The 15,836-nt window shown below is 43.6% G+C and overlaps 3 protein-coding genes across 3 annotated transcripts; all 3 read right to left on the reverse strand.

Moving 5' to 3' along the window:
- Positions 1-589: 589 nt before the first annotated feature.
- On the reverse strand, positions 590-2,085 carry s100s (S100 calcium binding protein S). Its single transcript, XM_080485714.1, has 3 exons — positions 2,057-2,085; positions 1,568-1,721; positions 590-1,374 (listed from the first exon to the last, which is right to left on the reverse strand). Exons 1-3 carry the CDS (start codon positions 2,068-2,070, stop codon positions 1,183-1,185), a joined length of 360 nt encoding a protein of 119 aa, XP_080341840.1. The 5' UTR covers positions 2,071-2,085; the 3' UTR covers positions 590-1,182.
- A 1,563-nt stretch (positions 2,086-3,648) lies between these two features.
- On the reverse strand, positions 3,649-10,642 carry s100u (S100 calcium binding protein U). The gene is made up of 3 exons (XM_080485785.1): positions 10,625-10,642; positions 7,868-7,998; positions 3,649-7,521 (listed from the first exon to the last, which is right to left on the reverse strand). The coding sequence occupies exons 2-3, from the start codon at positions 7,985-7,987 to the stop codon at positions 6,910-6,912; spliced, it is 732 nt and encodes a 243-aa protein (XP_080341911.1). The 5' UTR covers positions 7,988-7,998; positions 10,625-10,642; the 3' UTR covers positions 3,649-6,909.
- Positions 10,643-13,338: 2,696 nt separating this feature from the next.
- s100a11 (S100 calcium binding protein A11) lies at positions 13,339-14,930 on the reverse strand. Its single transcript, XM_080484326.1, has 3 exons — positions 14,864-14,930; positions 14,625-14,769; positions 13,339-13,666 (listed from the first exon to the last, which is right to left on the reverse strand). Exons 2-3 carry the CDS (start codon positions 14,751-14,753, stop codon positions 13,535-13,537), a joined length of 261 nt encoding a protein of 86 aa, XP_080340452.1. The 5' UTR covers positions 14,754-14,769; positions 14,864-14,930; the 3' UTR covers positions 13,339-13,534.
- Between the last annotated feature and the right edge of the window lie 906 nt (positions 14,931-15,836).

A 15,836-nucleotide genomic window follows, 5' to 3' on the forward strand; every position in this document is an offset into this window, starting at 1 on the left:
CCCTCCTCTGCCTTCGCTGCCCTTTTTTCCTTCATTCACGCACACACACACACACACACACACACACACACACACACACACACACACACACACACACACACACACACACACACACACACACACACACACACACACACACACACACACACACACACACACCCGTACAAGTGTACGTGCACAAACGTTCATTATCTTCCCTCACACCCTCCCCCCTTTTCTTTCTCTTTCTCCCTCCCCCCCTCTGTCTTCCTCTTTTGAAGACGTTTTCTATGCAGATCCAAGTCAAACATCTGGGTCAGCTTATATCTAGTGGAACAAGACTTGCAGGATATTGTTGGCAGGATGTGTGAGCTGGAGCAAATTACTCTGTGGGAATTCCCAATATACAAACACACAAGCAGATGCACACAGAACGCTTACAGACCAATATGCGCTCGCACTTTGCTGACACTGTTTCTCCGCTCTGCAGTCAACTTAATTTCCAGGTGCAGCAATTCATTTGCAGCCACGCTGATGAATCCTCGTGCAGGAGGAATTCTTTTACAGTCAAAGTATGAGGAACCAAACACAACCAAACCGAAACCAGATACAGTTGGTTAAATGTAACGTTTATTATTTTTGAAGTATTGGTTATTACCCAAAAAAAAAAAAAAAAAAAGGATTACAAAATAGGTGCAAGAAAGGGGATAAACATATCCTGTTTTCAACACTGAGTACATACAGTAATATGATGATCAGTAACTTCATATATGGTCACAATTTATTCATGTGCGAGAAATATTCAAACATCCATTTCTGCAAATATCCAACTTTCTTTCCTTCAAAACCCTTTTTTTAAATGAAATAAACGGTCAAAACTGCTAAAGCTGACTTTAAATCTGTTGAAAAATACCCTGTTGTGTACATGAAGTCAAGTGTGTGTAAATGGTATGAGAAACAGTTGCAGAGGAAAAACACCCCCCCCGGTTCTACGAACCCACCGACTCACTGCTGGACCTCCTTCTTCATTGTACAGTTGTAGCGTTTGCAGAATGCATGAAACAAAAAGCACCTCTTTCCTCTGTCTCTCCTGATTCACAGTTCTTTCCTTCACTCCTCCTCTTCTCCCCGTTCTCATTTCTCCCTCCCACTTTTCTACCCCACCCCCCCCCCCACCCCCGCCGCCTCGTCTCTTGCACTGATTCAATCTTTCTTCTCTGCTGACTGACTTTCATCTTTTGGTTTGTCGTCTGTTTTGAACTCCAGGAAGAAGTCGTTGCAGGCGACGGTCAGCGCGCCCATCAGGATGATGAACTCGGTGAAGTCCACCTCCCCGTCGTTGTTGGCGTCCAAGTCGTTCATTACCTTCTCGACCGCTTCATTATCTTTGGAGCTCTGTCGGTGGGGGGCAGAGAGCGACAGAGAGTTAAGAATGTGTACTCACAGTTACGTGTGTGCAGGCACACATGATTGCACAGGCTTGTTCAAACGTGCACCTGAGTATGTGAGCGCATACTTTTTGCCCTGTGCAGTGCATGTTGGCAAACGACATGAGTGTGTTGGTGTATGGCCATAATTGTGCGCTTACCCCTAAGTAAGTCCCCAGCTCCTCTATTAGCAGCTCCTTCAGCTCACCCCTGCTCAGAGTGTACTTGTCGCCTTCCTTCCCAGAGTACTTGTGGAAGGTCTTTATGAGCATCTGCATGGCACTCTCCAGGTTGGAACTGGGCTCCTTGGACATGCTAGAAAGAGGCATCAGGTCAAGAGGTCAGACGCTGCCACAAAATGCCCGCTCCAGCCCCGGCTGCATGTGTGGCGGACACATAGCAAACGAGGCTGAAGCCACCTCCAAGACAAAGTGATAGCTGGACAGGTAGAATGATGGATGGAAGGAAACTAAAGCAGCGGGGCGGGGGTTTCCCCATTTCTACAGAGGTTGAATGACACCCAGAGCCCATTACTAACCCTAATTTAGGATGGACTGGTCATTGCTAGTATGACCTAGCCAGGTTTTACGTTTCAGAGGTGGAAAGGCGGAAGATAGCTTTGGGAAAGCTTTTTGAACAATCTTACACACATTGTGTCCGGCATCTTGGAGCGTCTTGTGCTGGACTCGTGGAGAGACTGTGCACACACAGACACAGATAAGTCACTGTCAATGATGCAGAGGAAGGAATGTGAAGAACTGACTTGGTAAAAAAACAAAACAACAAAAATGCAGATAATTCATTGTTTTAACCGTCTGGTTATTGTTGATGAGAGCTGAAATAGTAATGGGTGTAACGGATAACACTGTGTCATCAGTGAAAACGTGTTTCAGTGTAAAACATGTCTCCGTCTACCAGCCATGTCACTGTCTTATGCTTCAAAATGGAAACCAGAAGTGAAACATAACACTCGTCTGGTAATCACATTCAGAAACTAAGGGGGCGAGTAACCTGAGGTGCCATACACCAACTAGTGCGTGGCGATGAGAGCATTTACTTCCACGCTCGCTCGCACACGTTCAACTTCCACGCTCAAATTTAAAATGCAGCTACCTACAAATATAAACATAGACTTCAGCATCATGTTGAGGCCAATGTAACGGCACACAAAACACGGAGGGACACAATCGATCCCCCAATGTCCTTGTGCATGATTTATTAACTATTATTACAAAAGGAGGCTGCGACGTTAATGTCAGTCACCGCTTATTGCGTCTCATCACGCTGTCGAGCTTTGTACCAGAGAGGTCAGGGCTGCAGGCAGCGGAGACAAAGGAGAAGGCCAGAGGACACCAAAGCCGCTTAACTGGAAAATCTATAGGGGTCATCTGTCTCACTGACTGACACAATACAATAGGAAACCATGGGGACCAAAATGCTGTCAGTAACACAATATTGAGTATGGTATGGATGCATATGAATTATGTAATCATACAGGTGGATCAACACAGATGTTGAGTGATGTATAACATCAGAGAGTTTGTAAATAAGCTTCACAAAGCATGAGGAATCTGGGTGCCAATGTTTCTGTAGATCCAGCTTGTAAATAAATGCATGCATATTGTCATTTCCAACCACATCTCGGCTAGATCAGCCTGTTCGCTTCACTTGTTTCCATATTTGCCTTATGCATCAACTATCATCAATGATTTTTTAAAATATATTTAAGTTATCACCAAAAAGACACCATGTGACTTGTACAATTCGTTGAATACCCACAATCCAGGGTGCTTTACTGTTCTTCACTGCAATCACACAGCTGATAAAATCATTTAATTTGCAAAAACACCCAGAGGAGATGTAAAAGAGAAAGTTGCGTGGAGCAGCAGCAGCAGCAGCAGCAGGTCGACTGTCTTACCTGAGTGTTGATGGACGGCCTCCTTTGTCTTTAAAGAGGTGCAGAGGATGAAGCCAAGGCAGAGATGGATGGGGAGAGAGTTTGCCAGTGGCTTAAATATCACCTGGTCCTCTCCCTCCGCCTTCTCCCTCTCGTCGCCTCCCTCCACAAACTCCTTCACCCTCTTACTCTGCCCCCCCCCGCCCCCCCCCCCCCCCCCCCCCCACACCCACTCCACCCCAACAACCCCACCTCCTTGTCCTGGCAGGTGTTTTCTCTCACTTCCTCTCCTCATCACACTCGATACCTGGATTTTTAACTGAATGAGCGAGCCATACACAAAAATTGTGTATTGTCACAGTTTTATTCAATATCACCTGATACACGTTGGCTAGAATAAGCAAAAAAATTAAAAATAAAAAAAATACAGATACAGCGTTACATAAGAAATAGTAATATTAAGCATGTTGAAGTTTACTGGACATGACCATGGACTATGTCCAACTGTAAAGCACACACATACTTTGCAGCACTTGGCAGGCAATACGTAAATTGATAAAAGCCTGCACGACATCCTGGGAGAGGCCCTATAATCACAAACAATTTACCCAATGAGCCTTAAAAACACTTGTATACACTCTTATTGTATCTGCTTCAAGGCTTCTTAGCACAAGCTTTCATCTTCATCAACGGAGTCTCACACTGAATGAGACTTATTGTGTGGCAATAGAAATCTGGCTCGCAAACACTCCCTGCTGTAAATCTGCTCTGCTTGGTTCCAGCATGTTTTTAATCTGCATGAGTTAAGGTTGGGTGTGGTTTACACAATGGGACAGCAACAGAACTGCGAGCACAGACCGTCCAACTTCTTTGATGGAAAAATGCAGCTCCTATGGGTCTCTGCTATTTCACATCAACTCAAATACAGGCTTTACTGTGATAAGATCCAGATGATGTGCAGGAAACTCAACTGAAAATACATGAAACTGTTCGTAGTGCAAGTAGAGCCGTTTTATCACATCAGTAAAGGGATTTTTGCTTCATCCACCCTACTGTATGATATCACAACCCATGTTGGTGTGATAATGGAAAAGACGGTAAATATATCAGTAAAGATAATGCTGAGTGTAAGACTGTTCTTACAAAAGTACCTAAAAGTATTTTGTTATATAAAAAACTACATATATTTTAATGAACGAGATAATAAAGCAGTCTAAAAAACCCAAAGTGTCCGATAGGTTTGTTAGTAATAGCAGGAAATGTAATGTACTGTGAGTATTCATAATGGGAGTGTTGCAGTACGGCAGGTCAATCACATGACAAGAGGTTATTTGTCTTGCAAGTTACTGTTTGATGTGCCAAGTGCTGTTACAGTGCACGTTTAGCAGAGTGTCTACTAGCACTTTGCAGCTGGCCGTTGTAGACCCACGATGCAGCGAGCATGCAACACAAGCTGAGTTCCTCCAGCCTGCATCATTGATGACGCGACAATTTACAAGTCATTAAATTCTAATCGGCAAATTGCTTATAATGTGGCAAAAAAAACCCTAAACATTTTCAAGTGATCTCCATAGTGGTCCAAATGAGAGTTAGACATGGTCTTGAAAGTTAAATATAGAAAAGGCCTGGTAGAAATTAAACAAAGGTCACAATATTTGTAATATAATGGTACAATCTGACAGCATGCAGCATCTTAATATTAGCCTGTTGTACAAGACTACACCAAAATGATTCATAGTGATGGCTCAGTATTTATTTTCACTTAAAAAAAAGAAAAGAAAAAAAAAAAGCACAACCTCTAATGATGATCTCCTTGATACTACCCCCTAATCTGATGGGCAGCTTCACTGCAGCCTGGGATTACTTTCGTGTAATTGCGCCCCAGTATGTGTTACCCATCAAACGCCTAATCCAGTAGTTTCCCCAATGCCTGGTGCACAAGGATCCAGTTGCAGGTCAAGCAGGGTCTTTAAACTGTACATGGGTGTGACTGACAAACACACACACACACAGACACACACACACAAAGGACTTAAGAGCTGGTGCCTAATCCAGCAGAAAACAACAAGCAAATGATGAGCAATTTTGAAGTGCGCCTCCAAAACACAGGTTGAGTTTCTGCTGAGACATTTTCTTGTCACTCTCCTCTGTCCACTGCTACCAAGGTTCACTCTGGATAATGTGCTGTCCAACACCTAGTGGTTTGAGAAGTACAACCTGCAGTGGGTTTCAAATACACAGCAACAACCCCGTCCCTGATGGAGAAAGAAATATCCCTGCCAAGTGACTGTTCTAGGTTTCTTGGCGTCTTCTGCCTCCAATCCTCGTGGATTAGGAAACATGAACACCTTATTCTGACCTGCTCTAATCACCAGCCCGACAACACTGGCTCGTTTGGTGAGGAGTCATCCCTGAACCATGACAAATTAATTTCCAGCTCTCCCCTTTACGACTACAAAGCTTGATGAAGGAAACTTTCCTCGGATCTACAGTGAGACAGACGCCGACAGCCCATGAAACAGAGAGAGAAAGAGCAGGGTGTGATGGGAAATTTAGAACAAATACTGCATGAAGGTTGAGCAGAAGTAACGCAAAGCTTCAACAAAACTGTTTATTGTCATGCTAAATCAGCTCCACAGCACTGGGTTAAAAAAAAGGAAGCAGTATCATGCACCCATTTAATGAAAAGAGACTTTTTTTTTTTCATTATAACGTGCACAATGAGAAGATTATTACCACTCTCTCTTTGCCAGTCTGGTTAAAAATTGGGCTCCGCAAAAACACTGCAAAGAAGCATCTAGCCTGCTTCTTGCACTTGTGGTGCATTTTATCCTTTTATTTTACAAAACATCATTTCTGAAACATAAACAATTATAAAGCTTCATAGATGCTTTGAGATTGGACGTATCAGAGCCAAGTTAGCCGTCTCCTGCCATTTTTAGGGATTGTGTTAAGCTCAGGTAAACGGCTGCAGTTCGTGGCTTCAAATTCTTTTGTTTTTGTTTTTTTTAACAGTGGTATTATTCTTCTCATACAGAGCTTGGTTGTTAAGCTCATTTGCATATTTCTAGTCTTGTGAGACATTAGCATCCAGCACCAAAGGCCAAGCGGGTAAGTAATGCCAAGCTGCACGATGCAGAAGGGAATAAAAACAAGAGCAGTGGTGTGTCGACATATAGCAACCTTTTGGACACGTGTGCAATGAAGATCACACTTTGCAGTTAAGTTTTCACAGGGATGCAGCCTGATAGCGTATGTCGGCATGCTACGATAGGATATTCTCATAATGAGGTATATGTGCTATATATTGTAATGCACATGCTGTACATGTATGAACATAGTGGTAAATAGTAGTACAAAAGCAACATTTCTACTGTCAGGTACAACAATTATCATATGTCAGGACTTGAGTGTTTTCCGATCTGGGCTTGTAGTGTTTGAACTTTGACCAATATTTTGTGCGACAAAGTGGTTTTGTAAAAAGAAATATTAGTGGCTTTTTCAACTAGTTTTGGCAATATTTGTGCTGTTTTGTGTAGTGTTGATTGTAAATGTGTAGAGTGTATTTTTTTTGGGGGGGGGGGGTTTGAAGGAATGAATTGTCCATTATGAGGTCGCCTCCTCCGTTTTCTTCTCCACTTCTCCCTCCACAGCCGCCGCCAGCTTCTCTGCCTCTTCCACCACCTTTGCTGTTTCCTCCTCCAGCTTCCCGTCTTCTTTTACTACCACTTCTACCGTCGCTTCTTCTGACTTCACCGCCTCTGCTGCTGCCGTCACTGCAGCTTCAACTGCGTTTTCAGCTGCGGCTGCGAGTGCGCTTGCTGCTCCGGCCACCCCGGCTGCCACTCCGGCTGCCACTCCGGCTGCCCCTCCGGCTGCAGGCTCTTCCTTCGCTGGCTCAGGCTGCGTCTCCCCCTCCACCTTTGCTTCCGCCTTCAACTCCATCTTTGCTGCCGCATTCTCTTTCTGCTCATTTGCTTCAGGCTTTGCGTTTGCCTCGGGCGTCTCCTCAGCTTTATCGGTGCCGCTCGGTGCCGCTTGTTCAGAGGTAGCATTTGAACTTGGAGCTTGCTCCTCGTTGGCGAGGCAGCGCTGCTCGCTGAGCGAGCACGCCAAATAGCCGACGAGCTTCATGTACTCATCAAATCCCACTTTGCCGTCCTTGTTGGCGTCCAGGTCCTTGCCCATGTTACTGACCGCCTCCTTGGAGTCTGTGTCCTGGGAATAGGCAAACACAACCATGAGACAATCAAGCGTAATCATCGGGAGTAACTCTACCTGGACGCAGTGGCGAAAACACCATACACAATTAGTAAATGACTCTCTATCAGTGGATCAGTTTACATTATGATGCTGGTGAATGTCATTCTATCATATTGGATCACTTTTCCCATTCACTCTCTGTATATTACACCGTCATTCAGCCACAATTCATATGGTAAAAATGTGGAAAGGTTGAGACTGATCAGTGCTAATAGGAGACTAATGTGTGCTTCTTTGTACGGGTGTTACATAATTCACGAGATGGCGACAATTCAAAGAGGCTCAATAATGATTTCCTAACCAAGAGGATGTTGCTGAACTGGGACTTGACAAGGCCATGGAAATCTTTCTTTTGTAGACCGTCCTTCCCCTTGGCCGACTTCAGGAAGACCTTCACAATGGTCTGAATGGCACACTCCATGACTCTTCTCTCTGTGAAAAGGGAGGAAAAAAAAGAATGATAATAGATAGACAGATGCACAAACATACATATGGGTGGACAAATAAAAAGACAGCCCACTGTTGTAAAGGTGATGTTCTGTGTTGCAGAATATTTAAAGCAATATTAAGTAACAGGCTCATGCAGTGGAAAATAAAGCTGAGGATCTCCTTCTGTCCCAGAAAGGCCTTTCGTTTCAGGTGTTGGGTCTAGAACCGCAATAAGCGAGGGATGGTGACGTGAGATAAGTGGAGAGGGTGAGAGGGAGTCTGATTGAGAGACAAGCTGTGATACACAATGGAAGTTCTGATCTTTGATAGGTCATCTGATCTCTTGAAGCCACCGAGGGGACTGGGCTTCAGGTTACCTAAGGGATTACCTAGTCCCTGTCTGCTCGTCCCTCCCTCCCTTTCTCTTACTTTTGCCATCATGCCAAGTTTATTTTGCCCTGGTTTTTTTCTGAGCGCCATTTTTTCTTTACCTGCCTAAGTCTCATTTGTGTGCTTATTCTGCCCCCTTTGTTTTCTCATGTCACCATCCTCAAACCTGTAGGCTTGTTGTTGATTATCACTCTCTTGTTAGACGTCGGCAGCTGCCTTCTATGCGTGCACAAATATTCTCTAGTCTTCCTCAGTTTGACAGAGAGATAATCGAGAATTAGGATCTACACAGATGCACAAACAATCCGAAGACATTGCTCAAAGTGTAACATGCCAGTAGGTGACACATGTTTTGCAGGAATTCCATTCATTGCTGTCTGTGGAGATCACTTAGACAGGAATTTACAAGCCAACTCCGAGTCATGTTGCCCCAAAGCAGCGAGACGATAGGACTGTGTTCTTGTGTACCCGTCGGTCAGCTTCAGTATTCAAATGCTACTGAGCAAAGATCAAGATACACATTCGGGAAAAACACATTGTGGGCTCTTTGCTGTAATTTACAGCCACCTTCCCCAATATCTCAATTACTAAAGTGCACGTTGGTCTCAAGCAGGCCTCACATGAGCAATTTCCCTACAGGAGCCACCTCCAGCAAACAGGGCCAATTAGGACTGTGCCTGTTAGTCTCATTACACCTGGAGGTGACAATGAGCTGTGACAGCATAGAGCCATTAAAATCTAATATTTCACTCGACCCCCCCCTTCAGATTGTGCAGATGACCTACTGCTTTTTAACTGTCCGACCCAGTGTGCCACCACATGGGCACCAAACAACAGCAGCTTTGCATGAAAGCACACGGAACATGTTGCCTTCGATTGTGGAAACAGAAGTCACTAAAATCACATTCATATTGTTTTGTAGCATTATAATGAAGTTCAATGTGCACATCTCTAAAAAAACAAGTGCTGAAGTTAGTTTTTGTTATATTAGCCGGGTTTTTTTCCTGCACAGGTGACACACCCACTGCTGCCTTAACGTCTCTCAGTGCGTCTTATAACCCCAAAATACACTCAAAGGCATTTCTGCTGCTCTTGAAGTGACATTTCTATCCATTCTCACATTCATTATTTACACTGGCCCCTGTCTTAAGGTGGAAGCGCTTGGATGACATCCCTCAGACTTCAAACTCTCCTAAATTAGACAAATGAATTCAACACTTCAAGACCGAAACCACGTCAGAGCTCCATCGTGTCCAACTTGAGACAAACCAATCCCAGTTATTTGCCTTAAAAGCGCTCAAAATAACTGCGCAAATAATTAAATATACAGGCCTACAACCCGAGGTTTCCCGTTTCCCCCTGCGGAGCCCAAAGGAGATTGAGTGTTGCGTTTCCAAATGGGCGAATGTGATACGGTATGTGCGCAGAGTAATGACAATACTACCGCTAGTGTGGCATAAAATATTAACAGAGGAACAAGTTAGGTTGTGGCAGTAAATTGCGGCGAACAGACGTACAGCGACCGTCCTTCATGAAACTCGTCAGCCAGCTTAGAAGTAAATAAATAAATAAACAAAATATGGACATAAGAAGATCCAGGTTTCCACCAGGACTCATTAACACCACAGGCACGTTGCAACGCTGCCACGCAGTGCTGGAGGAAGCGCAGAAGACATAGTTTACTAAATCTTCCCTGGAAGACACTTTGACCACTGTGCGGGCCTGTTTATTTAAAGAAAAGTTATATTATGCACAAAATTCACGTAATTCGACTGATAAATGCGCTTTTACGCGCGACCCAGGGGGCCGCTGACTGCGCTCCGTTCAAACTTCTGTCACTTTTTTAAACAGGCTGTTTGCAAATGATCACTTGACAACTAATTTACAACTTATCAAATATCTTTACAAGGGGAAAAAATACAGAGAGAGCGTATGAAATCCACACACCGCAGATAAACCCGCAACAAAAAAAACTCCAACGCAAAAAGAAAAAAGAAAAAGCAAACGTTCCTAAAAGTGTTGGAAGTAAAGATCAGAGTGCAACGTGAGTTTCAAATGTCCAGAGTCATTGAAACAGTCCTGCAGTCAGAACAGCCGCCAGGTTTCATGGGATAGCTCTTCTTGCAGGAGTTCATCGAAACGTGGCAAAAAAAAAAAAAAAAAAAAAACCCGATGAGCAAACAAGCTGCTTGAACGAAGCGTAAACGAGAAAGAATCCAAAAAGACGCGTTGGACTCACCGTTTACGGTCTGCGGGACAAGAGAAGCGTTTAAAATGTGCGCAAAAGTGACTTTGTGCGCTCTTCTCCGCCTTTCTGCGCTGCTTTGAGCTGAGGGAACTTGCCAAACTAGTAGGACTGCAGAATCTCTTCCGTGATTTAGGTTTTTTTTTTTTCTGTCCTTAAAACTTTTCCCCCTCGCGAGTCAAAGGGCGTGTACCTGGAAGAGCGCGAGGGGAGAAGTGGGAATGTGGAAGAGCGTGACCCTCGTTTCTAATTAAAAAAAAAAAAAAAAGACTAGGGGAGTGAAAACGTATGAAAACATTCAAAGTTTGTGTGTCAATTTTTTTTTTTTATATGAATTATGTTTGGCTCACGGGCCAGCTGTTTCACGTCATGTGTGATTTGCTCGGTTTCAGCCAACTCTCTCGGGCTTCAGGAGGCTTCATGTGCTGCAGGGACGAGGAGACAGGGCGGGTGGGACTGGGATTACTTCATCTCTCCAAACTATTTCAATTATTAGATGAGGAGGGAGGAAAAACTTTGAGATTGAGAGAACAACCATTACCCAGACTGTTATAATCCTTTGTAAGGGAGGAGGTGTCTGAAAAACAGGCACATCTGTTTGTTGTTGAAGAGACAAATATCTTGGACTGGGGGTGTCCAAACATGTGGCCTGGGGGGCCTCAAAGGCCCACCTGAGGATTTAGTGCGGCATGCAGGATGACCTTTGATAGTGTAAAAAATACTTGCTCATATTTTCAATACAAGTAAAATATTTATCTGATATGTTTACCTAGAATTCAATTATTTATCATTTTCACAGATGTTTGAATCCATGAGAAATAAAAAAGTACCTCAAGTGGATGTTCCCCAGGTACCTCTGGTTTTGTTCCCACAGTACAGATCCATGCATTTTTGCCAACTGGTGATCTTTAATTACCCATCAATTTTAATATGAGCATGCCTGACTGTCTGCCTCGCTGATTTTGCCCCGTCATCGATTGGTGACCTGTCCTGGATGTACTTCCGCCATGGTCAACTTACCTCAAGACAATCTGAAATAGTCTCCATGTACATTCACAACAAATTTTGTATTTAAAGCAAAAAAGAAAGAAAGAAACAAATAAATAAATAAAATAAAAGTATCTATCAATTTAATCATAATATATGTCATGGAAAATGCATCTTCTGAACTACCAAATTTCATTTTCTGGCCGTCATTGGAGCCCTGTGGTGCCCCCCAGGTAGACACACACCGAGCCTGTACCAGTTTAAAATCAAAGTGCACGGGTAAAAAAAACCCTCACTACTGCAGTGAAGTAGCATCAAAGATAAACTGTGAGACAGAATTAATAGAGGCACGCTGACGGCTGCAAAGATCATACAAATTGAGAAGACACGTATTCACCCGTCACTGGTAGAATAGATGAGTCTGAAATTTGCTCAAACAAGCCACAAGAACCATTTGTTGCATTTTTAAATATAATTCAAAAATACAGTAGGAGATACTAATGTAGAATGTGTTTGTTTGCTTTTTTTGTTTGCTCCTAAAAGCCTCTTATGAAAGAAAATAATTTCGAGATTGCTTTTTCTTTTTTCTTTTTTTTAATGAATAGGACGTTTTTACTCGTGGCATGAAAACTAATTTGAATGATTTATAGGTTTTTATGCTATTTTTCACCAGTCTGCCTCATTGAGATTAATCTGAGTCCCTCCAACTATAATGACTTTGACACCCTTGCTTTAGAGTAATTAAATATATGTAATCGTGAAAGGAAATAGAAATTTGAAAATTCAAGATGACGCTGCTCAGGCTTATGTTAGGCTCTATGGGGCCTTAGATTTTTCCCCAATGACACTTTGGACATTCAAGAGGGATGAAATCATCCTGAAGGGAAGCCAGTGTGGGATAGGTGGTAGGCAAAGCGGTCATGCCAGATTCCTTAAAGAATTTTTTAAACCTTTCTTTTTTTTAACGTATCCTGCACAGATTCCATCTCACTGCTGGGGCACGGCTGGATGAGATACAAGCTTCCATCTTCTGGTTATCTGCTGAAACGTTTGACTGCGACGTGAGGGGACTTTCCTGCGCAGCCTTCAGAAGATGGATGCCATGCTCTGCTCTGTCCCCGGCTGTGGCGTTGCTGCTGACTCATGTACCCATCGTCCCTCCTCCCACGCTGGCACTTCAGCAGGGATAATTTGGGTACAAAGTTCATGCTCACTTATCAGCAGAAAGATCCGCATTGTCAAAAATCACGTTGGCAGCACCTTTTCTCTTGTAAAACGAAAACGGGCCTACGGACTATAAAACAGCTGGGGAGCATGGCAGCGCACATAACTCTGTCTAGACACAAGAATTAATACTAAGTGACCTTAACACCAAGTATAACCAGCTAAAAGGAGGACAATCTAATAGTAAAAGCAGCGATGCTGTAAAAACAATAACTATCCCTCCAGTTTAATGGGATGTATTTGGCTCTGGTTTCCTTTTTGCATGAGGCCTCATTGACAGACAGTAAAGAACTTTGCTGTTTAATGCCTGGACAGGCAGCTTTGCAGAGTCATTATGAAGCTCTATGGAACTAGATATGGGCTGGAAGGTGTAGCAGTGGCAGCAGTAGTGACTATAGGATTACAAGCCCCTAAATCAAGGCTGTAATACACTCCTCCTCAAATGTGGGTGGCTGGACATCATATAATGTGGTGAATGAATGACAGGAGCCGGCGCGTTGGCTGAGGAGTCGAGACAATGAAGCCTTTAATTCAAAGTCCCCTCTGCGATCAACAAACGGTTAACAGATGACGTTCACATGTGGAACTGGTGGAGCGTTAAGAGAATTCAAGCGCCCGTCAGTTTACGGCCTAAACTGAGAGGGTTGCTGGTGCACGACTGGCTCAACGCCACAAGTGACAGGCGACAACAGGCTAACTGAGGCCTCCCTCCTTCTCGCACGCCAGCTGCCCAATCAGCTTCCAGAACTCGGAGAAGGTCAGCTCCCCGTCATTGTTCTCGTCCTGGGAGCTCATGAGCTTGTCGATCGCCCCGGTGTCGCTGCTCTGTGGAGTCAGGAGAAACCCGGGTGATTAAAAAGTGGCCCTGAAGAGCAGCATCCAGCGCAGTGAAAGACTGTCCTGCCACCTAATGGTTATGGCGAAGAATAAAACTGAGCAGCAGCTAGTGATGATCAAGGTTTGCCACATTAGATCAGTGTAAAAATATATTGATTGGATGCATGAGATCTTTTTTTTTTTGAACATGTGCAAAACATTAAACAGTAGTTAGATTACACAAAAGTAACATAGATACATGAATAGCTAAATAAACAAGGTGCTCTTTAGTCCAAGATGTTCAAAATGATACCAACATACTGAAAACATATAGAGTTTCAATACAAAACTGATGTAAATATCAATACAGGTACTCTTAACATATAATGATGAAAATATATCTATAAGTGATTTTGTAACTTTAAAAACGTCAATAAAACAAAACAATGCACATTATACTCACAAGGACTGAATCAGTTCATCACATTTCTGAAAAGCACCAATAATCACATTTGATAGCTGCAGTATTCCAAATTTAGCTTTTCTTCATTTAAAGTCACTTTGAATTGAATATCGCAGCCTCATAACTGGCATGTGCACGTCAGCATACCTTAGATGTTGGAGATACTGCTTTATGGAGAGAATATTACATTTAATCAATTTATGGAATACTATAGACAATGAAATACCTTACAAATATAAAAAATTGAACTGTAGGTCACATGTGCACCCCATCCTTCAGTACTACAGTACTTAGCGACACAACAAAAGGTGGCAAAGACAGATGTGTTGTGAAGGGAGAAGGCCAGTGGACACTACATATGCAAAAAGCGATAAACTCCCTAATTTGTCAGTAAAATGACCCGTCGAAAGTGTGTGACACCTTCATTTGCACAACAAACTAGTTCTTCAATGCCTGCCTGGAGGGACTCAGTGTCTAAGAATGTCAACCATTTAAGAAGCATACCTTGACATAGTTGGGGAGCTGAGTGGTCACCAGGTTGCAGAACTCATCTTTGCTCAGTGTGCAGGCGGATCCGTCTTTCCCAGCGTATATCTTGAACTGGGCGACGAGGGTCTTGATGGATGCTTCCATGGTGCTTGGTAAAGTGCTGCAAAAAAGTAAATCGACGATGTCATCGAACATTTCTGTGCAAGCGCTTCTGCTGGTAGCATATGTGCACCGAGTAGAGGCCGTCGTCTTACCTGCTGGTTGCAACGTGGTGCGCTGGATCACAACCATCGCTCCTCTAAATTTATATGCTTCATCTCCACCCTACTGATGCACACATCAGCGGAAAACATCAACTGCCCCTCTTCTCCCCCATCCTGCAGGCTGCCCTCATCTCTGTGTGATTTCCACTCGTCTGAGGACATCAATCACACAGACACAGACACGTAAACACACACAACACAGGAAACTGCCACTGTGTCCTATACAGAGGGCAAATTTGTCCTGATGATGGCACAAAACCTATTTCAGGCTGCGTGCAGAGCAAGGGCTTTTGTGTCTGCATCAGGCTGCTCTAATCAAGCGACCGAATCCTGCATGTCTAAGCAGTAATTAGTTTATACAAAACATGACTCAAATAATCTGGCATTAAGGACAAACACACAGTGTCCCCGGGGGCTACAGGGTGGTGTAGTGGTTAGCTGTCCTGTCATGGCGAGATGGTCCCTGGTTTGCATGTCCTTCCTCTGTGGGTTTTCTCAGGGTGATACAGCTTACTCCAACAGCCCAAAAACTTCTTTTGTGGATTACACTAGATTACCCATCTGTCTGTGTTTGCATTTGGAATTGATGATCTGCATTCAAGGAAAACCTGAAAGCCTGTATGTTGACTAGTTACTCGTCTGTCGGATGTTGACCCCTGAAAAATATGTCAAAGTGGAAGAGAGGAGGCGGAAACGCCTCTTGAAATTTTGTTTGTAGAATGTAAAGAATGACAATCTCTGGCTGCAGTTTCATAATGACGGTCTTGTTCTCCGCGGTTGCTTACATTCCTGTTCCGTCAGCATATCAGGTCCACGACTGGAGGGTTATAGTGTCGCTGCGAACAGCGGAGTTGGCGTTGCTGTGAACGTGTGAGCCTCCGCTGAGCATTTAATCTGGGTGTAAATATTTTAGTTTGGCTTCGCAGTTGTGATAATAGATGCCTGTCATGCCAACACTTCCACT

Source organism: Lipophrys pholis, assembly GCF_963383615.2.
Source record: "Lipophrys pholis genome assembly, chromosome: 17".
Classification (NCBI taxonomy): domain Eukaryota; kingdom Metazoa; phylum Chordata; class Actinopteri; order Blenniiformes; family Blenniidae; genus Lipophrys; species Lipophrys pholis.

What these genes read in the sequence shown, in the direction of transcription:
- s100s (XM_080485714.1), bottom strand. An exon ending in AGCTGGGGACTTACTTAGGG is followed by an intron (nt 1,375 to 1,567) that starts GTAAGCGCACAA and finishes CCCCACCGACAG; the next exon opens with AGCTCCAAAGATAATGAAGC.
- s100u (XM_080485785.1), bottom strand. Translation starts at nt 7,987, where the DNA reads ATGGAGTGTGCCATTCAGACCATTGTGAAGGTCTTCCTGAAGTCGGCC. An exon ending in AGTTCAGCAACATCCTCTTG is followed by an intron (nt 7,522 to 7,867) that starts GTTAGGAAATCA and finishes GCCTATTCCCAG; the next exon opens with GACACAGACTCCAAGGAGGC.
- s100a11 (XM_080484326.1), bottom strand. Translation starts at nt 14,753, where the DNA reads ATGGAAGCATCCATCAAGACCCTCGTCGCCCAGTTCAAGATATACGCT. An exon ending in AGCTCCCCAACTATGTCAAG is followed by an intron (nt 13,667 to 14,624) that starts GTATGCTTCTTA and finishes CTGACTCCACAG; the next exon opens with AGCAGCGACACCGGGGCGAT.